Here is a 21961-nt window from a genome sequence, read left to right as displayed (position 1 = left end):
CATCCGTCTGTCTATCCATCCATCCCTCTGCTCAGCAACCACGATAAGCCAGGCTTCGCGATGGGTGCTGGAGATCCAGAAGAGAGGAAGCCATGGTCCTTACTTTCAAATTGTTTTCCAGTGAGGAAGACAACATTGATTAGGATAGAAGTACCTGGGAGCCCTGCCTGAAATGGCTCAAACAACAAGGAAAACTTATCTCACATGGCAAGAGGGCCAGAGGAAGGAGGCTCTGTGATTGGTCAATTTAGGGACTCAATGGTGTCACTGAGAATTTAGATTTTTAAAAAATTTTCCACCTGCCAACCCTCCAAGTGCCCGCCAGCTCACCTCATGGTGTCAAAGTGGCTGCCACACGTCCATGTACTGCAGGCCAATACTGTAAACTACTGAAGTGTAAGAGGAACAGTTCCTTCTTGCATCCCTTTTTAAGAGAGAGGAGACCTTTCCCACAAACCCCAGCAGAAATTGCCTTCAACTCTCATTGGCTGGCATTTCATCACCTGCCCAAACTCAAGTTAATCTCTGAAAAGGGTTAGGTGAATCAGGGTTTACCCCTGAAGTGGAGATCCCTTCCTTAGGGAGGATGGCTATCCCACCAGAACTGGGGTTCTCTTTACCGAGAAGAAGGAGAAGCTGGCTACCCATAGTACCTGTTGGTAACCAGAAGAAAAACCCCAGCGTTTTGTGTTTCTTCCCCCACCCCGTGAGCAGCTTGGGAAACCCATCCCTGCCTTTCTCAGCCCCCTGATCTGTTTGTTTTTCCCTCTAGACTGACTGCTTGGCCACAAACTGCTCTTTGTTTGTTGTTAAAACTCGGCCGTGTGAAAACTTCCTGCCATGGCGTTCTTTCTCCCCATCTCAGTCTTACAACACACACGCGCGCGCACACACACACACACACACACACACAATCTAGGTGTACACTGAATTACTCTAAATCCTACATCTACGTGAGGAGCATGCCTGTTCCGGTGCAGTACAGACACCACCGTTCATTTCTGACAAGGTTTGCACAAGTCGGCATCTTTGAACCTCCATTTCTTCATAAGCAACTCACAGCCAAAGACTGGACTTGATCTAAGGCAAAGGAAAAGCGACATCTAACCTCATGTGCTCTATGTGGCCCCTCCAGAAGGAAGATGCTTATGGGACAGCATTCAGGGAGGGAGGCTGCTTATCCAGTTGCGTCCGTAGCAAGCACCGAAAGGAATCTCAGTGGTAAAATATTTTGCTCCATCCAGCCCAGAGACAGTGCATGGCAGCTGGACATTGCGGAGAAAACCCAAAGATTTGTTGTGAATGACTCAACCTTTACCTCATTGCCATAAGCATAAAGAGACACCATGCTAGATATAGTCCTTGGGAGGCTACTGTTCCCTTTCGGTTCCCTGTCGCAGCAAATCTAAGAGAACCTTCCTGTGGCAGCCAAGCACACTACAAAAATCAAGTCCCTGATGCAGACTTGCTCGCTGTGTGTAGCAGGACCTATGCCCACTCCGGGACCTCGCCTTGCTCACTCCCACTTGCTGCCTTAGCTACAGCCACCCTGGCCTTCTTGCTGTTCTTTAAATGTGCCAGGCTTGTTCCCTCTGCCTCAAATGCCCTCCTCCTATCTTAGCTCAGAAGCCAGCTTTGCAGAGAAAGCTTCCTTGAACACCTAGATAAGGAAGTCCCTTCCACCTTTGTTTGATTTACTTTAATGGCATTATAGCTGATCAGAAAATATGTTCTTTATAGATTTACTTCTTTATTATCTATCATCACCACCCCCACTAGAATAGAAGCCCTATGAGGGCCAGACCCTGGACTGTCTTGGTCCCAACCCTATCCTGGAACACAGAGCTTGGCCTGTAGATAGTGGTCAACAATGAATTAATTAATGATGTTCCAGCCCAGGCCACTTTTCTGGGATGAAATGAACAACAACAAAGAATAAATGTAAACCTCCTTCCAAAGTGCCTGATAGAGATTAGCTACAACTATAGTCTCCCCACCCTGCAATGCTGATCACGCAGGAGTGAGCTGACAGCGAGAAGCAGGTGGAAGACTTTCTCGTAAATGCTTCTCCTTCTCCTCTAGGGGTGACTGCACTTCAGGAGGCTTGAGAAATAGAAAATGATGGGAAGACAGTGTGGAGGAAGCATCTCTAATGATAATGATGCCTACACACTCCAGGCACTGTGCTGTGTGTGTAACACACAGATCAGTGTGCCCATTTTACAGATGAGAACTGAGGCTCATGAAGGTCAAGAGACTTGTTCAAGGTCCTTGAACTAGTAGAAGGTGGAGTTGAGGTTGTACATTAGCAATCATTGCCATTCCCTCCTCTCCCTAGTCCTAGGCAACCACTACTCTATGTTCTGCCTCTATGGATTTTTCTGTTCTATCCATTTCATATAAATGGAATCATTCAGTAGATGGTGTTTTGTGATTGGTTTCTTCTATTCAGTAGGATATTTTCGAGGCTCACCATGTTATAGCACGCATTGGTACATTTTTTTTTTAGTAAATTTATTTTTGACTGCATTGGGTCTTCGTTGCAGCGCGCGGGCTTCTCGTTGTGGCTTCTCTTGTTGCGGAGCACAGGCTCTAGAGTGCAGGCTCAGTAGTTGTGGCGCACGGGCTTAGTTGCTCCGCAGCACGTGGGATCTTCCCGGACTAGGGATTGAACCCATGTCCCCTGCATTGGCAGGCAGATTCTTTACCACTGCACCACCAGGGAAGTCCTGGTACTTCTTTTTCTGATGGCCTAATGACCACATCATTTATCCATTCACCAGTTGGTGGACTCTGAGTTGTTTCCAGCTTTCCACTAATAATGCTGCTTAGAACATTCCTATGTAAGTTTCTGCATAGACATATGTTTCAGTTCTCTTGGGTAAACACCCAGGAGTGTAATTGGTGAGTCATATGATAACCCTATGTTTAACATTTTGAGGAATATTCAGAGTGTTTTCCAAAGCAGCTGTACCATTTTATGTTCCCACCAGCAATGTAGGAGGGTTACAATGCATGAAGGATGCTAGGTGCTCTTGTATTACTGTTGAAATATATGGTTGACTAGAGCCTCCTGAATTTTGAGGTTCTACAAGGCAAGAACCCCCAGCATGACTTTTATTTTTGTTTGGCTGTCTCTCCACTCCACCTGCCTTCTTACTTTCCTCTTTGCCCTGATCGCTAACTCTCCCCCAATCCTGTTTTCCCCACGGTTCTCACCTGTGCCCTGCTCATACACCACGTGGTGGCTGAAGGTCCTGGTGGACCAGAGATGAGGCCAGGTTTCATGAGAACAGCCATGGGCACGGACCATGGCCAGAGTGGGAGGAGAGGATCTGAGAACCCCACTTCCTGGGGAACCCTTGAACTTGGCAATGGAAACACTTGGGATAGCAGGCCAAGGCACCACATGGGAATTATTTCAAACGTACAATTTTATTTTTTATATTTTTAAATTAATTTTTATTGGAGTCTAGTTGCTTTACAATGTTGTGTTATTTTCTGCTGTACAGTAAAGTGAATCAGCTATACGTATACATATATTCACTCTTTTTTTAGATTTCCTTCCCTTTTAGGTCACCACAGATCATTGAGTAGAGTTCCCTGTGCTGTACAGTAGGATCTCATTAGTTACCTATTTTATACATAGTCGTGTATATACATCAAGCCCAATCCCCCAGTTCATCCCACCTCCCTCTCCCCCTACCTTGGTAACCATAAGTTTGTTCCCTATATCTGTGTCTCTATTTTTGCTTTGCCAATAAGTTCACCTGTACCATTTTTCTAGATTCCACAAACAAACGATATTTGTTTTTCTCTTTCTGACTTACTTCACTCTATATGACAATCTCTAGGTCCATCCACTTCTCTGCAATTCCTTTTTATGGCTGAGTAATATTCCATTGTATATATGGACCACATCTTCTTTATCCACTCCTCTGTCGATGGACATTTAGGTTGTTTCCGTGGCCTAGCTGTTCTGAATAGTGATGCAATGAACATTGGGGTGCATGCATCCTTTTGAATTATGGTTTTCTCCGGATATATGCCTAGGAGCGGGATTAAAATGTACATTAAAATCAAAATCACTAAGATTTCAGCTAAGAGCTTGAAACTTTTTCTGTGTACATTTGTGATATTTTGAAGCTGGGTATTTGTTGGCTGGGGGTGGGTGGGGAGGTGGAAAGAGAAAAGTCCTTTCCCACATCTTCCCTGGGGTATCTCAGCAAGGTCACAGCACTGTCCAGGGCTGAAAAGTGTGGAGAAGGGCTGGTCCTGGGGTGGGTGGGATGGAGAGGGTATGATTTAGAGAGGTCCTGGTCCCAGTGACCAGTCCCCGATAATGTTCTGCTCTGTCCCTGGGGCATTACTGCTGCCTCCTCCAGGAAGTCCTTTGATCCTACTCCCCAAAGAACTTTCTGGAAAAAGAGGGGACCACGTTAGGAGGCCATGCACTCTCTCCCTTGCTGAACAGGCCCCACTCAGGGATGGACACTGGGTGTGCAGGATCCACCTATGTGACACATGCTACCTCTTTTTTCCCTCTGCAAAGTTCACAGTGAGAATCCAGGACCCAAGTAGGCGAGGAGCCCTTCGGTTCAGGCAGTGGAAGAAGTGGCCCAGGAGTGTCTGGGATATTTCATTGCCGAGCAGAGTCAGTGAAGGGAAATATTCCCAGAGCCCATCTGAGGAAAACCGTTCACTAAGTGCCATCAGGAGCTTACTACGAAGCTCCTCGGTCCAGTATGTGTCCAAGGATGCGCGACACATTGGTGACTCAACATGGTGACTCGAAAGGTCTAGTTTACGGCCGCCCTGGGTGAGCCCTTCTGGGGCTCCAGGTGCCTGTGTCCTGTGGGTCTAAGTGGCTCCAGGTGTTAGCAGCACCAGGCAAAGTTAGCCCTGGGTTTCCAGGTGAAGGTGGCCCTGTTTATGACCCTAGGAGGTGGTGGCTCTAGATGTTGGTAGCCATGGGCAATCTGGGTGCTGGTGACCCTGTGGCATTAGTGGTGGAGGCCCCGTGGCTCTAGGTGCTGGCAGCCTCTGGCACTAGGTGACCAATGAGTCTGTGGGCATTAACCTGGGCTGGTCGGAGAAGAAGAGAAAAGGAGCTTGGCCAGAATCGCCCCATGCTCCTGGGGTGCAGCTCCTGAGCCTGCATGGTTAAGCCCTCGGCCGGCCGCGGCTGCTTCTGAGCTGAGCGATCTGGAAGCACTTCGTAAGGGACAGGCCCCGCGCACAAGTTAGTTATTATAAGCCACTGACGGGGCGGAGCCGGGGGGATCCCAACCAGCAGTCTCCGCACTGACCGGCAGCTGAACCCAGGCTGGGCTCCCTGCCCTGGAAGCAGGGCAATGCCTGGGGACGGATGGTCCCGTGTCCTCTCGGCCTGGCCCCGTGGGAGCCTGAGGCTACCTCCCAGTGGGCTCTGTCGAGGTACAGGAAGGGGCTGCTGCTGAGGAAGGTGGGATCCAGCAGGTCTGGGCAGGTCTGTTCTGCCGAGGCCGGGCCCTCTCCCCGGTGGCTGGGACGCCCCAGAGCGGGCAGGCAAGCACGTCCGAGCTCAGGCCCCTGCCCGGGAGGCCCGGCTAATGACCCCGCGCATTCCGGCCTGCATGGGCCCGAGAATTGGCTGAGGGCAGGCCCATTAGCTGGAATTCTCCCAATGCTCACACATCAGAGTGGAAGGTGGGGGAGAAGTGAAAACTTGAAAAAGAGCTAATTATCGCTTTTATCAGAGCGGGTGGGTTGATGGGTCCTGCCCCAGGGCAGCTGGGGCTGCATTAAAGATTAAACGCCAGGTAGGGGGGAGTGGGGCTCGTCATTCCACAGGAGGGAGGCCGCCCTATGGAGACCTGGTGGCAGGCGGCAGCCTTAGATCTGTCAGCCGAGCCCTCCGTCCCAGCACCCACCATGGCCACATTCCACCAGGGGACCCCCGCGGCGCCCGGCGCTTCCGCCCCTGCGGGGAGTGCAGCTGAGGTCCACATCTGCTTCCTCAAGGGATGAGGGGTCGGGGCAAGCCTAATTATCCAATTGGTAGGTTTCCTGGCCCCTGTCTTAGGGGGACTTAAATGATTCCTGCACATCACCCAGTGACCTTAAGTGTAGAACCTACATTGGAATTATATGAGCCTGGCAAGGACTCAGGGTCAGGGAGTCTGACCCTCCTCGTTATTACAGAGCAGGAACCCAAGGCCCAGAGAAGTAAAGGGACTCAGCAATCAGGCCGCCATGTGGTTAGTCCCATGGGGTTGTAAGTCCCTTGAGGATGGGGGCTACATCTTTAATTCTCCTCTTTATACCTAAAGTATTGAGGCTAAGGGAACTGGGGTTATTAGCTTAGAGGAATCAAGGCCAGGGTGACTTCATTATGCCACTGAACCCGACAGTGTTTTGAACAGCATGGGTGTTCAGTGAGCATTTGTTGCTTGTGTGGATGATAGAAAGTTTGCACCTAAGAAGCATAATGATCATTTGGAGCAATCTGCAAATCTTCGGAGCCAATTCACTGGCCATGAAGAATGGATGTAGGTGAGAACCATGGTCTGGAGTCACCAGGACAAACCAAGGCACGAGTGGGGAGTGGGTTGCTGAGTGCCACAGGCAGACGGACTATAGGCAGGTGGTGTCGAGGCAGCCAGCTGTGCCAATCCAGCTGTGCTAGTCTTCACTATGTGTGTCTCGACAAAGATGTCCACTAAGCCATCTCCGCCCCCACGGAGACCCTGGAAGCATGACGTCCATTATCTGGCTCCACTAGGGATCCACAGCCCTGTGTGGCCAACTGGGCTCTGAGGAGATGCCCTTGCCCAGGAGAATGAATTAGCCTCCTTGCTTCTTTCTCTTTTCCCAGCCTCTAGAAGCCAGAGCATCTCCAGTTTGATTTCTTCAGGCTTCTAACCTCAACTTCAAATTTGATGCTGTTCTCACCTCTACGCATGGTGAGCAAATCCCACAAATGATGTGTAGGTCAAGACTGGTCCAAGTCAAAGAGGCCCTGGCCTTCCCAGCATTTCCCATACACCGTCCCACTGAGCTAGTCTAGACCGGGCTAGTAGATCCCCTAGAAATGCCAGGTGAGGGGAATGAATGAGTCTGAGCAAGAATAAATAGAAAGGATCTGGGGTTCATAAAGGACCACAAGCTGAAACTACACCAGCCACACGGATGTTCTGAGTCAAACCAACAGGATGCTGGAGTGCTAGGAAAGATTTGAAGGTGGCAACCTGCTCTTCACCATCAGGTGCTTCTTAAGAAAGCTCAGGTAGTCCTGGCCCGTATAACCCTGCATGCGTCTTCAGCAGACCACTTACCACAGTGCTAATCAATCTTTTGATTAATTGTATGCGTATTTGATTATCCACCTACAGCCTCCACTAAACTGTAAACTCCATGACTACTAGGACTGTGTCTTTTTGTTCACCTCTGAACCCCCAGCACCCGGCTTGGCACATTGCAAGACTGAAAAATATGTATCGAAGGACAGAGGGGAAGAGAGAGGGAGAGAAGAAGGAAGGAAGAAAGGGAAGAACTTTTTCAGGAATTGAGATGGATGAGAGTCAGGCCTTGTTTACAAGGAGCTCACAGTCCAGTGGGGGAGAGAAAGAGAGAGGTGGACACACAGTTGCCCACAGTGAAGGGTGATTGGTGCAAATGGAAAAGAAAAAGCAGTCTGATGGTGGGGGCGGGGCTAAGAGGAGAGAGTGATTCACTCTGGGGAGCGTTGGAAGTTTATAATTGAGTCTTTAGGGCTGAGCAGGACTGAGTCAGGTGGACACAGGTAGCAGAGTCATTCTCAGCAGGACTGGATGGCAGAGGAACAGAGGTGGGAAAATGGGCCACATTCAGGGAGAGGTGAAGTGGCTCAGCTGAATGGGGTGTGGGGCACTTTGAGCAGGGCCCAGAGGCCTGGACCGGGAGGGCGGGGAAGGGCTGAGGTGCTCGCCTGGAGATAAACAGCCAAGGTTTTCAAGCAAGGGTGTGAAATGTCCACCCACCAAGAAACCCTGAGGACTGGAATGAACCTTCACTAAAAACAGAGACCGTTTCATTTAGAGCCAAGAAAGCTCTGGGGTCCCTGAAGCCGCTGCAGAGAGCGGCCCTCTGGCCCATGGGAGCAGAGCACAAAGAAGGACTGGGACCTGGTGGCAGGGCGAGATGGGGCCACCTGTGAGGACGTTTCCAGTGGGAAGGCTGTTGGGATGAGTGGAATGGGAGATATTTCCTGGCAATTTTCCCCCTGGCGTTCTCTACAGGCAAGCTGAGGTCCTCCCGACTGAACTGATGGGCTGGGACAGGAGAAGGTTTGAGGGCCCCAGATGAGATCCCACCCTTGCTCGGGTACCCACGGGAAGCCTCTCAGCTCTCAGGGCAGCACAGCTGGGAACTCTGCAGAGGGTGGGGAAACCGGAGTGCAGTGTCTCTACTTTGCACATTGGATTGAGCTCTGCTTCAGTCACCTTCCACCTGTGACCTTGGCAAGGTGGTCTTCACCTCTCTGAGCCTTGGTTTCCTCATCTGGAAAAGGGGATAAGTCTCTATCTACCCTGTGAACTACGGTTGGTGGGGGCGGGGTCGACAAAGGAAGAAGAGCCATGGGAGATGCTTTGTAAGTGGGAACGCCCTACACAAAAGCCAGCTGTGATCGTGAACGTGTCACACCTGAGTCACAGAGCAGGGACAACCCAGACATGGAAGGTCAGGGCTCTGCACCCAGATCTGCTAGGGGCTGGGCCTAGCCAGAGAGAGCCCCGGACTCCACTGGGGGCCCTCCTTCTGTCTCTCGTCGTCAGATGCTCTGCAATGGAGACCGACCAACCTGAGTTCCCATTCTGCTTTTCCCCTTCCAGCTGTGTGACCTTGGGCAAGGCACTTCCTATCTCTGTGCCTCGGTTTCCTCACCTGTAGAGCTGTGACAGGAGTGTCTACCCCAGGGGGCGGTTGTGGGAATTAAGGGCCGTGGCCAGACTGCAGGCTCTGAAAGCACTCACCAGAGTGGTTGTTTGTCCTCTTATCCTCCTCGTCATGCTCAGCCCCCTCCCATTCCTCTGTGCCCACTTTTGTCACTTCCTGGGAGCCTCCCTAGTGTTCCCTGTGGCCGGTCAGATCCCTGGAGCTTGGGCCTGAGGAAGGCAGTGGTGAGGTCTGAGAAGGTCTGAGCGGAGAAGCCACACCAGTGGCCGAAGGAGCTGGACCCCAGAGTGAGGGCCGGGCCCAGTGGTTTTGCTGGGAACCTCCCAGGTGCAGAATTTCGCAACTCTGGGACACTTCTCAGACTGAGTGACCAAGACACAGTCCTCAGTGTGGTTCTGTCTGTCACGGGACACTGGGCTGGGAGTCTACCCCAGGGCAATGGGGCCAAGATTCTAAGACATCCAGTTCCCTGGTGTCCTGAGCGCAGCCCACAGAGGAGTCGCTCCTCCTGGGCACCCCACCCCCAACCTCTGCCAACTCCAGTCGCATCTCTGATGGGCAGGAATCCGGGAAAGCCACCTGGGCAACTCACAGACCTGCATTCTTCCTCCCGAAGCTTCCTCCAGCTGGGCAGCCCTTGCCTCTCGTGGAGCACTTTAGGCAGAGCTGGGAAACCACAAAAATGTTAAGCCGAGATGAAGGGACGTAACGGGCTCTAATCTGAGTTGACAGTAGTGTTATTAGCCAGCCAAGGGCTGCGGGAGCAGCGGGATAGCAGCGAGGGGAGGGGAGAGAGAGGAGGAACGGGGACAAAAGACAGACAGCAGACACAGGCAGGACCGCAGGGATGGAGACTCCGGTGGGGCTGAGGAGGTGTGAGAGGGGCTGCCCAGGAGACTGGGGCACAGTCTTATAGCAATAGCAATGGTGATGATGATGATAATAATAATAGCAGCTATTGCTTCGTTAGAGCTGCAATGAGCCAGACTCCGTTCCAAGCTCTCATATCAACGCATGTAACCCTCACGATGTAGGTGTTAGTATTACTGAACTGTTTTGACAGTGTAAAAATGATGGAACAGAGAGGTCCATCATCAATAAAGAACACCCATCCTAATCGCAAGGCCGGCGTCTGGCTGCTCACAGAGGCCTTCTTCTTCTGTCTAAAGGTCAAATGTCAAAGGCCGAGCTCAGGAGTCAGTGAGATGCTAGCTGTGTGGGACCCTTCTGTCCAGGGTCTGGAACAGAAGAAAGGACACGCACTCATAACCACCACCCAGGCCTGAATGATGCGGGCCAAGTGAGTGCCAGGGAGAGGAGGGACCAGGAACACAGAGGTCAGAGGTCTTCATTAGCCCTTAGGAGTCAGAGGTCAGAGGTCCATGTAGCCAATCAGGGGCTGGAGGCCATGACCAGTGACGGTTGACTGAACTCTGACAAGGCCATGTCGAAGCGGTGGGTCAAGATGTGACTCCCACTTTCTACCGTGGAGAGAGGGGACATGGTCACCTGCATGGCTTTCCTGGGGTCAAGGCTCTTCCTCTCTGGCCCCCAGCCACCGGGACAGACATGCTGAGCCCCCTCCTGAGGGACACACTTCCTGTTGGGCTGAGGCCATCCTGCCCCACGGGGCCTGATTCGGAAGGGAACACCTCTAAATGAGCAGCATACCACCCCCCACCCCCACCCCCGCCATCCTGCATCTAGATGGAGTCAGCTCCTGACCATCTGGCCTCCCTGGGAATCAGATGTTCACAATTTTATTGCTGTCATCATGGGTTCTACAACCAGGACACAAAGAAGGTTTCAGTTATGTTTAGTGGGCTCTCTGAGTTGGAGGAAATGGTCTTCTCCTGCTGCAGGGACGCGCTAAGCAGACAAGCAGAGAACATTTGAGATATGGGAGCTCTGCTTCAGGGCCTGTGAGGGGCTAAGAGGCCGCCTGGGGGGGGCGGGGTCAAAGCCTGATCACGTGACCTCATGAAGGCTCCTTAACCCTTGCACGCCTCAGCGTCCTTATCTGGAAAATGGGGGTAGTAATCTTAGTACCTCGCTCCTGGGAGGATGGTTGTTAGCGCGTTATCCGTGCTCATAGCACTGGTTCTCATTTGCTATGCTATGTACCGCCTTGAGCCTGAGGCTGGGAGGGGATTCCGTCCCTTCTCTTCCCAGCCTGGGGAGGTTTCTTGGTCTGTGACGTGAAATGAAACAACCTGGGCAGCTGTCCCCTGCGTCAGACAGTCTGGGCTTGTTTGGGTGCTGTGTCTTAGGCGGGGCGGATTCCAGAAGCTCCAAGGCCTCCCCCTGCACCATGTGCCCTGAGTTTAGGCCTTCTCTCTGCCTTCCTGCCCCAGGGCTGGGTGCATGTAAACCGTAACATACTGCAGCAGTGCCAGGAGTTCCTGCCACCATGGGACCCCTAGATGCCCAGGAATATGTCAGAGCCAGCGGCAGCATGAGGGCCCCTCTCCCTAGCCCCTGCCAACGGTAGCAACTATAATTGGGGAATAATAATAGCAGTGGCTACCATGCATTAAGCACGTCCTGCGTGCCAGTCACTTTCTAGAGACGCCCTCTAATGACCCTGCAAGTTTGTTTTTATCACCCCTTGCCGTAACCTTCCCGCTGACACCTGCATCCCCCTCCCTCTCAAACTCCTCACCTGGCCAAGACCCCATTAAGCTTCAGGCTGGAGCTGGGCTATCACTCCTTTGGGAAGCCTTGTCTCACTTCCCCTTGGCCAGGTCTGCTCACAACCCCGACTCAGGGGTCCCATCAGCAGCCTGTTCTTACCCTTTGTTAACCCTCATTACACTTTATTTTTATTCCGTTTTTAGTTTTATTTATTTGGGGGTAAGCAATGCATTCACATGATTCGAAATCCAAAAGCCACAACAAGGGATACCGTGGAAAGTCGTCCTGCTCTCCTACTCCTGTTCCCCAGCCACTGAGTTCAGCCGCCTGAGGCCCAGGGCTGTCAGTTTCATCACACCAAACAGTGATGACTTGTTTATCTGTCTTCTGTCCTTTAGGACCAGGGACTAGGCCTGTCTTGTTAACTGCTTCGTTCCCAGGGCCCGGCACAGTGCCTGGCATATAGTAGAAGTTCTATGTATATAATCGCTCTTTCTCTCTGAGAGATATCTATACAGACTTTTTTGTTGTTTTGCTTTGTTTTCACGAATGAGGCTCAGAGAAGAAAGTTAACTTGGCTGCTTGGCTCTAACTCCCAAGACAGTGCTCACCCAGGGATTCTGTTTATCTGACTTTTGTTTTTGGGCCTCGCCGTGCGGCTTATGGGATTTTAGTTCCCAGACCAGGGATTGAAGCCGGGGTCTCGGCAGTGAGAGCACGGAGTCCCTAACCACTGGACCTCCAGGGAATTCCCTGTTTATCTGACTTTTAGAGGCCACCTGTCCCTTCTTGGACTTTTGACCATCCTGTGAAATGATTTCATTTTTTAAGTTCAATTTTTTAATTGGAACAGAAATAGTACCCCTTGATAGGTTATCACAGAACAAAGAGCCATGTTTCAGGAAACAGGGCATCATCATATTCCAGAAGTCTCCCTGGTCCTGCCCGATCCCGGCCCCAGTGTTGTAGCCCCAGATGTTATTGCTGCCATGGCTGCTTACCTTGGGCCTCAGTCTCCTCTTCTGTAAAATGGGAAGGGACCCATTAGGTCTGAAGTTCTATGGATCTTTTAGGTCTTCTCTGTCTTTACCCCTTCCACCTGATGCTGTTTTATGCCAGCACTAAATGAAATGATAGCTGTGAAAGTCTTTTGATTAAAGCTAATATTTGATACCAAGGCAACAAATGCTTGATGTGGGTCAGGACAGTTTTCTCCTCGTCAGCCAATCTGGCCATATTCCTAGCTCTGGCCCCGGTCCAGGGTCAAGCACACACAGCCATAGTTCCTCTGAAGAGCTGGAGGGAGAGGCAGGAGGGAGAAATTCATCCTGGGGAAGCAGGTAGAGCTGAGTGGTGAGGACCACGTTGGGGAAGGTGGGTTGGCCCATGCACCATCTTTACCAGGGGACCAGTGGGCTGCTTTCCAGCTAGATTAGCTCATCCCCTGCCTGGGGATTCAGCAAGCAGCCCGCATCTTGTGGAAACTCCAGGTTCAGGCTTCTGCAGGGCCTTGTTCCTGGTGGTTGAGGCAGCCAGGGATTCTGGGGATTGGGTAGGGGAGGAAAGAGGGAGTGAGGGGAAGGAAAGGGAGAAGAGAAAAGAGCAGGGAGCGTGGCTAGAGAGGAGTCAGTGTGTCAGGGAGGGACACGGTTCCAGGAAGCCTGTTATGGTAAGGTGCTGCTGGGGAGGGAAATGGAGAAGGGGCAACAGGACAGAGAGCAAGAGTCATAAATTCATTTGTTCATCTTTTCCTTCATTCATCCAATAAAACGAAGGATGCCAGTGTTGTGATAATTGCTAATCAAGGTACAGGTATATGCAAAATGCTACGAAAATTTAAAGAAGGAGCAAATAACTCTTTTGGGGGTTGCAGGAGTGGGAAAGTTAGGGGAGCAGGCAGATTTCACTGAAGATATTTAGGTCAAGCCATGAAGCAAGCAAAGGAGAAATCAGGCCCCAAGTCCTCCCCGGCTCTGTGGCCCAGCTCTTCCCAGACCTCCAAATCTCAGTCCAGCTGTTGCTCTCACTGGGTTTGAGTCTGAGCTCTGCTACGTGCTTGTTGTGTGACCTCAGGGAAGTGATCTAACCTCCCTGGACCTCCATTTTCTCAGCTGTAAAGTAGGGACGCCGCCGACTTGGAGGGTAGTCATGAGATTCAAATGTGACAGTGCGTGAGAGGCACTTTGAAGGGTGCCTGGCCCCCGTATAGCACATGCTCAGAATGATCTGCTGTTGATATTGTCAGTATCAGCAGCGGCAGCAACTTCGTTCCCCCAAGTCTGGGCCTCTGTCTTTGGGCGGAGAGGAAAGCAGAGGCTGTTCCCATCATCCCCCATCCCTGGCCCCCCTGGCCCTTGGGGAAATATGAGAAGCAGAGCTTGAGGATCTAATGTGTGCCCCCCACGCCCCTTAATCCTTCCTGAACTTGGGGGGGTTGGGTGCGGGGTGGGGGGCGGTACCACTGTAACACCTGCACGGCTCTGACATCTCCTGCCTCTGGGCAGAGAAAGCAATTTCAGAAATGACATGTTGCCAACAAGCAGAAATCAGCTTCTGAATTAAAATGTGTCGGCGTCAGGTGACCCCAGGCTTGGAGGGCTGGCTGCAGGAAGACAGCTGAGATTAGGGCCTGTCAGCCAGGGGAGGGGCTGTGCGGGAAGGGGTGCGGCAACCCCAGGGGCTACCGTTGGCCGCCCGGGATTTGTTCGGACAGTGGGGGCAGGAATTCGGACACTGGGTCAGGTTCTCCTGCGGCTCTGACCAGCCACCGCCTCGCAACTGTCTGCTCTCCGTGGTGGGGGGCGGGGTGGGAGTGCCCGGGCTCTGCTCCCCTGGGATGGCTCCAGCGTAAACACTCTAATGGGCCCGAGGGAGCCAGGGAGGAATGTGGGCCCCACAGCCCCTGGGGACTCGAGGACGGATGGGAGTAGAGGGGATAAGACACCCAAGAGGCTGTCAGCCTCAGCTCTGCAGGTATGCGGGGAGGAGAGAGAGGGAGAGGGAAGGAGAGGAAGATGAGAAGTAGGCGGCCCGAGGGAGAGGCAGGAAGATGCCACCGGCCGGGCTGAATCCTTGCAATTCCCCCATGCCGCCTGCTCCCTGGGGTCCAGGCCTTAGCGCAAACTGTGCTCTGCACTGTGGGAGAAGACGCATGAAGAGGCCGTTTAATTTTCAGCCCTGCTATTTATTGTAGGGCTTTGGGCGTGGCAGGGAGCCTCTCTGAGCTTTAGTTTCCTCCTCTATAAAATGGGGTCGCGGTTGTATGTACCCCTAGGGTTGCCATATCAGTTAAATGAGATAATACATGGAGATGGCGCAAGGGTTTCGGTGTAGTCGGGCGCCTGTCACAGTGCTTAACCACTAGGGATCTCACTCCTTGTCTGTCTCTTTGTCTGTGACTCCGTGAAGGCCGGGCCTAAGTCTTGTCACCACGGCACCCCGGCACGTTCCTGACACACTCTTTAGGTGGCCAGTCAGTGTTCTCTGAGTGAGCATTTCCACGGAGGGACCAGGTGTGAGATGTGTAAGTAAAGAGTGGGAAATGAAAGGGGGAGGGTCGGGGCTTCCCTGGTGGCGCAGTGGTTAACAGTCCGCCTGCAAATACAGGGAACACAGGTTCGATCCCTCATCGGGAAGATTCCCACATGCCACGGAGCAACTAAGCCCGTGCGCCACAACTACTGAGTCTGCACTCTAGGGCCCGCGAGCCACAACTTCTGAAGCCCACGCACCTAGAGCCCGTGCCCCACAGCAAGAGAAGCCTCTGCGATGAGAAGCCCGCGCACCGCAACGAAGAGTAGCCCCTACTCACCACAACTAGAGAAAGCCCGCGTGCAGCAACAAAGACCCAATGCAGCCAAAAATAAAGTAAATAAACTTTTTTAAAAATAAAATAAGTGAAAGGGGAGGGTTGGGGTAGGCAGGGGACCCCACTGCCACTGTCCCTCCAGAATGTCCCCACTCCGATCACAGGTCATCCCTCTGGCCTTTCTTCTAGAGCAGAGCTTAGGCAGGACATGCTTGCTGGCCAGACGGTGACCATATCTCCCCAAAGGAAATCGGATGTAGGGGATCATTCCACGTGTCTTTAGGAGTCATTGGGCAGTCATCAACCTTGGGCCCATCTGAGGAGCTGCAGGACTTGGGGTCACCACAGTCATGTTCCACAGCTCCGGGAACCCAGCAAGGACAGAGCGGGGCTGGCAGGGGTGAGGGGCCCACAGGGGCAGCAAAGACGGAGGCTGAGGCACTGCTGAGCCTCTAAGGTGGAAGGCGGGTCAGGGAGGCTGGAGCAAGGCTGTCTCATGATTGCAAGAATGGAAATCTCCCTTCCTGACCCCCCGCGAGTTCTACTCTAAACGCCTTCCCCACCTGCTACAGGAATTCCATCAGGAAAAGGCATGGCTTCTCCCCCCTGCTCAGAGCTAAGTCATCAGAGAAGAAACCCAGGAATTGGAGAAGATTCTAGAAGGCAGTGGGTATGAGCTCAGGCATGAAAAAGGCACGGCCGTGTGTCTCATTTCTCCTACGGAACCGTAAGTCCCTGAAGGCTCCTGCTCTGCCTTAACTTGCCCCACCCCAACCTGCATGGCTGGCCATAGGATGCGGGCACTAAAAATACTTGTCATCTCCAGGAAGGGACCCAGGCTCTGGCCTGGTCCAACCAGGTATATAACCTTGGATGGGTCACCTCTTTCCTCTGGGCCTCAGCTTCCCCAGAATCCATAGAATGGGATGACCCATCCCCGTGCTACATACTTCTGAGGGGAGGCAAGAACTCATACTTCGGAGGCCAGCAGCTCTGTGTTCTAATCCTGAGACCAAAGCTTGCCAGTGGCATTCGGGAGCCTTCACACCTCATAGCCTCCGTTTCCTTGACCATGAGATGGGCGTGGTCGTGTCCAATACGCAGAGTTATTGCAATAAAGCGAGACAAAATAGGTACAAATAGCTGACACGTGGTTTATTGGTTTATTGTCTCTCTCTCTCTCCCGCTAGAGTGGCAGCCCCACGAGGCAGGGACTTGGTCTCCTTCACTGCTGCACCCCAGCACCCGGGGTGGTGGCTGGCCCTCAGTAGGAGCTCCCTAAACCATCGCTGACTGAATGGATGAACAGAACAGGTGCTCGATATACGATAGGTCTGGTTGTGATTCTAAAATGTGCTGAGACAAAAGCTTTTGAAGTTCATGGTTGTTGAGAAAGGAAATTCTGGAAAGTAAGAAATAATCTTCAGGGTTGGCATGGGTGTCTCTGTCGCTCTGTCAGCCAGTGGAGGACACCAGGGAAGCTGGGCTTATCTGGACCAGGGGAAGACATGATGTGCCCACAAGAGCCAGGCGGCAGCATGCACAAGTGAGGTGGGAGGTACTTCGCAAACTGGGGAGCCCCCGTGCATCCTGTCTGATAGGGGTCCCTCTTTCCAGCTGAGTGCGGCCAAGGTGGGAATGCAGGACCAATTTGCCAGTGCAGCTGATTTTACAAGAGAAGCCAGAAAGCCAATTGAAGACAGATCATTTTTAAAAGAAAAACACAGATGAGAGCAAACAAAGCCCATCTGTGGGCTGGCTGTCGTATCCCAACCCTCTCAGGCAGTGTGGGCAGAAGGAGGGAGGGCCCAGTGGTGGGGCCCCTGGAGTGGCGTCTACGGGGTCCTCATCTCTCCAGGCCTCTCAGGCAGTCCCAGCCCCTGAGACACAGGAAATGCTGACATGCTGCCGAGATCCAAAAGGCAGGGTCGCACACAGCCAGGGAAGCAGCCGCATCCCTGGGTTCTTGGACTCAGGGTGGATCCAGACTTGGGGCTCCCAGGCTCTGGGTAAGTCAGCACCCATAATCTGGCCCAGGTTAAAGTTCAATAAATATTCACTGAAAGAACCTCTTCAGTGTGACTTTGAACACAGACCTCCATCTCTGGGCCGCATCTTGTAAAATGGGCACAGTTATGTAGCCGCCCCTACCTCACAGGGATAATGGGGAAATCAAGTGAGATTAAAGGGACAAAAGTGTTTCCAAAGATCAAAAGTGCTTTACAAATGCAAAGTGTGGTCGTCCTTGTCATCATTATTACCATGAGCAAGACAAGTTTGGCCAGAGCAGAAGAGGGGGCCTGGGACCCAGAAGAGCAGAGAATTTACAACGACTTTACAAGGAGGATCCGGATCAAGCCCATCAGAGCTCTTGTGCAGAAGGGATGCTGCTCACGAGCTCTGGGACAGACCGCGTCAAGGGACACGGAGCCCACAAGACCTTCTCCCCGGCCACCTGGTGTCCAGCTGGGTGGGCGCCCCAGTCAGTGCAGCTGCATCTCCCCAGATAGACGGCTTCCAGCAGAATACACAAGCCCCAGAGCAGCTGCCCATAAAATATAGAAACTATATAAATAACATAAATATTTTCTCATATATCTTAGCTATATAAATTATTCTCTTTTGCCCTAAAAACTATATATGCGAGGTAGACAAAAAAAATACCCTGTGAGTGTTTCCCTTAAAGCTGTAGAAGGAGAGGTCCGTGGTCACTGGTCCCAGGGGCCCCAGCGGGGCTGAGGTGGACCTTTGGGGGCAATTGGAAGAGAAAGGGGTGGGAACAGGGAAGTAGAAGAGGGGAGATGGCTGCACAGGGAAGACCTCACAGGCCGAGGGGCCCTCAGAGCCTGACCCGTGCCCTTGGCCTGGTCAGTGTTAGTGGCCGACTGTGGCCACAGTCCCTCAGAGGCTACCCTTTATCTTCCTGCCACCCCGGCACTGCCAGCCACGGACTTGGATGCAGATGGCATGTTGGTGGACTGGGCGCCCTCTTCCTGCTGCCTTATGCCTAGGGCTGAGCCAGGGTGGAGGTAGGGTTGGGGTCTCAGAGGAGGAGGATAGAGCGGGCTGGCAGAGAGAAAGTCTCCTTGCGGTTGGGGAGTGGAAGAAACTAGGGAAACAGCCCTCTGTCCTTTTTCTCTTCCTGCCAAGATGTGGGCCAGCTGCTTGGGTCAGCAAAGTCACTCTCGGGAGGGGCCTCAGGTCAATTTGGCTTCTCATCAGAGCCTCTGCTGCCAAAGATCCTTCCAGCATCCCTCTGGAGGCTGCCTGATCCACCGAAGACGGGGCAGCTTCTCCTCACCCTTGGAGATCACGGGGAGCCCCGGGGGCTTCTTCCTGGGCCTGCACAGATGGTTTCTCAGCATTCGGCTGATTCTGAAGAGTTTCCTGTCTCAGCAAAGGGTCAGCAACTCTGGGTTCCGGGAGAAAGGAAGCTGACAGAGGGTGCGGCAGGGCCAGCAAAGCAGCCAAGGGCGTCCCGAAGGAGGTCACTTCCTCCCGGCTGGCATCGGGCTCTGCTCTGGGAAAGCACACAGCTTCCAGCAAAGTGACACCTGCAAGGTCTTGATCCTGAACCAGAGAGGTGTGTGTCACTGAATGAGAGCCCTCAGCCTGGCAGGTCCAAGGGGTGTGCATGCATGTGTGTGGGGGGGTGCCTGTGTGCACCCGTGTGTATGTACCATCTTCTCTCTCCTCCCTCTCAGGGCCTCAGTAGGCAGCAATGGAAAGGTCCACAGGATCAGAGGGAATTAGCAGTCACTTCTCTTCCTCAGGTAAGAGCCAAAGTGGCGGACCATTAGTAAATGAAGGGGTCCCCCAAGGCGCCAGGCTTAGCAAAGACTTTCCCACACCTATAATGCTAGCCCCGGTAAAAATCTTAATTAGATGAGTAGCTGTGAGTGTACAAACGTAACCGAATCAGAACTCATAAACCAAGTCTTGTGTATCACGAATGCCAGCTGCACTGGGGCCTCACAGCACAAGTGGACCCCCGGTCACACTTACAGCTGGACTGACCCATCCCAGGCAGACTCCGGCCTTTGCTTCTGACTGACCCTGCCTCCCTGAGCCTTCCTGGCCCAGAAGCTCACCTCCCAACATCTTGCTGGCTTTAGGCCACTAATCCCAGGAATCGAGATGGCGGGATGCACCCCGTCTCCTCTCCAAAACCTCAGTCCTGCCCTTCTCTTGGCCTCCCTTATTTCCCTCCACATCCTTCCCACTCTGCCCTCCCACTCCAAGTCCTCAACAAGGCTGGGGACCCTTGGGTTCAGGGGTGGGGCTCCCACCTTTTGAGTTGAGGGAGGGGAAGGCTGATGGGACCCAGTGGGGAGAGGAACACATGTGCACTGGCATGCACGTGGGTGAGTGCATACACGCTGCGTGCACCTGCCCGGGGGGCTGGCTGGACATCTGGGTGGCGTCGAGGTGGCCCGGTGCCATGCGAGGTCCTGGCAGAGTCCAGCTGGCACACTGGGCAGGGGGCCTAATGCTTACAGGTGTACACAAGCTCCTCCTGCACGCACTGCTGGCACTCCACGTAGCAACACCACTGCACCTGGCAGTGGCAGGAGAAGGCCACCAGGCGGCTCTGGGTGTCGTAGCCCCGCCCACAGCATAGGCTGCTGCAGCTGGCCTCCCGGGAGCACACCCTGCCCGCTGTGCCGGGTGAGTACTTGCTGGGCCGGCAGAAACTGGGTGAGTCCTCCATGTAGACCAGGTCCCCAGGCCGTGGGGCCGGGCCCTTGGTGGAGCTGCCTGCTCTGGCTGGTGCCCACAGCTCCAGGCGGCCCAAGGCCTCGTTGGTGGCGCTGGACACCTTGACGGCTGAGTCGTGGCGCAGCTTTAACACCTGGCCTGTCTCGCGGAATGGGGAGAGCTGCTTCCAGCAGGTGCGCACGGCGCAGGAGCCCGACACGCCGTGGCACTTACACGTGGTCCTGAGGCCACTCTTCACGGCCTGCGAGGAGAGGCAGAAGGGAGGCGTGGTCAGAGACCCGGGCCCACAGACCCTAGAGCACCAACCCTGGCTGGGGAACAACAGGAGGATGGGAAAGAGACAGGGGAAGGTCCCCATGGGGGGTGCAGATAAGACTCTAGCTGGCCCACGTGGCACCTTAGTGCAAACTAGCTCTAGGCGCCCCTTCCTCTGGGCAGAGACGGTCCTCACATCTTGGTGAGAGCAGTGTGGGCCGGATGTTAGCCCCAGCTCCTCCCCTGGCCCAAAGTCCTTGTGGAGCAGACAGCTTGCACAACTGAGCACAGCAGCCCTGGTTTACACAAATTCAGTGATAAGGAAACAGAACACAGAACTCAATTTCTTAAAGAAATGGAGGCCTAGCCTCTCCCAGCTTTCTGGTCTGAGTAGACCTAGATACTTTTTACCCTCCCTCCCTCCCACTACTGTGTGACCTCAGCCAAGTTCCTTCCCCTCTCTGGGCCTCCTCTGTCTTCCCATCTGTAAAATGGAGAAGGGACAGGGGTTGTACCAGATCAGTTTTCAAACTACCTCGGCTTCTAGGACCTCCAGGAAGGCCAGTGCTTGGAATGGAGACCCTTCTCCAAACACGTTTCTGCCTCACCAAGGCCCCATCTGAGCCAAGCTCCCACCTGCTGCCCAGCCGACAGTGATGCCCAGGATCCTTCTCTACTTCCTGGTACCTGGTAATGGTCCAGAATGGATGCCCAAGGAATGTTGGTTGCAAGGATGCGGTTCATCCTGGGCCGGCTCTATGGGTGTGCTAGGGGGCAGGGCGGATAATGGCCTAGAGACCTCGCTCCCCAGCCCTGCACTCTGGCTGGGAAGGGCTTGGGTCACCCGGGAACGTGCTCACCTTGATGCCCACGTGGGTGTTGTGGGCGTCTACCCGTGCCCGCAGGTCTTTGCTTCCTCTCTTGGGCCCCAGGAAGTTGTTCAGGAACTTGGTGCTGTACTTGAGGTTGTCGCCGCACACGCCCCACTGCCAGGCCTGCCGGCTCTCCAGGCCTGGAGAGTCATCACAGGTGCAACGCTCCATGCGCCCGGCGCTGCAGGCCCGGGCCAGAGTGTGCGTGAGGGCGGCCGAGGACACCGCGTACAGGAAAGCCGTCTCCTTGAAACCTGGGCCGGGCCCCGGGGGGATCGGGAGGGAGGAGGAGAGTGGGCTCAGGGGCTGTCTGCTGCCCTCTGAGGATAGAGTGGGTGGTGGGGCCACTGTGGCGAGCAGGATGAAGGGCCTGTGAACCTGAGGGCACAGCTCAGGGCAGCCTCCCTGTCACCTGCCCTTTAAACTCAGCATGCAAGTTGCTGTTTAAATGGAACTTCCAATTCCCAAGGGAGTGTGTGCCCAGGTTCTAAGGGCAGCAGGACAGGGGCTTCTCCTTCTACTAAACAGGTGAGAACACAGATGCAGAGAGAAGTGACATGGGCATCTGGCGAGTGGCGAAGCTGGGTTAAACCATTGATCTTGACTCCAAGCTGATGTGTGAGCAAGTTGGACCAACCCGTTTCTGAGCCCCTGATCCTCTGAAAACAATCACAACGCTTGCACCATGGGGTGCAGCCCAGAGCTGGCCTCCCCTGTGAGCTCGCTACCTTCTACCTGCTCTCTGATATACCTGGGG

At 53.5% G+C, this 21961-nt stretch overlaps 1 protein-coding gene across 1 annotated transcript in view; it reads right to left on the bottom strand.

Moving 5' to 3' along the window:
• Nucleotides 1–16507: 16507 nt before the first annotated feature.
• Nucleotides 16508–21961, bottom strand: part of WNT9B (Wnt family member 9B) — a 48542-nt gene continuing 43088 nt past the window's right edge. The window contains exons 7-8 of the mRNA XM_024760770.1: nt 21193–21458; nt 16508–20318 (exon numbers count right to left, since the gene is read on the bottom strand). Coding sequence (XP_024616538.1) covers nt 19845–20318; nt 21193–21458 — 740 coding nt within the window. The 3' untranslated portion in view covers nt 16508–19844. The remainder of the gene's footprint in view (nt 20319–21192; nt 21459–21961) is intronic.

The sequence above is a fragment of the Neophocaena asiaeorientalis genome, unplaced genomic scaffold (assembly GCF_003031525.2).
Source record: "Neophocaena asiaeorientalis asiaeorientalis breed wild unplaced genomic scaffold, Neophocaena_asiaeorientalis_V1.1 scaffold30, whole genome shotgun sequence".
Classification (NCBI taxonomy): domain Eukaryota; kingdom Metazoa; phylum Chordata; class Mammalia; order Artiodactyla; family Phocoenidae; genus Neophocaena; species Neophocaena asiaeorientalis.
Note: the sequence above shows the minus strand (reverse complement) of the source record. Positions and strands in the feature narration are given on the sequence as shown.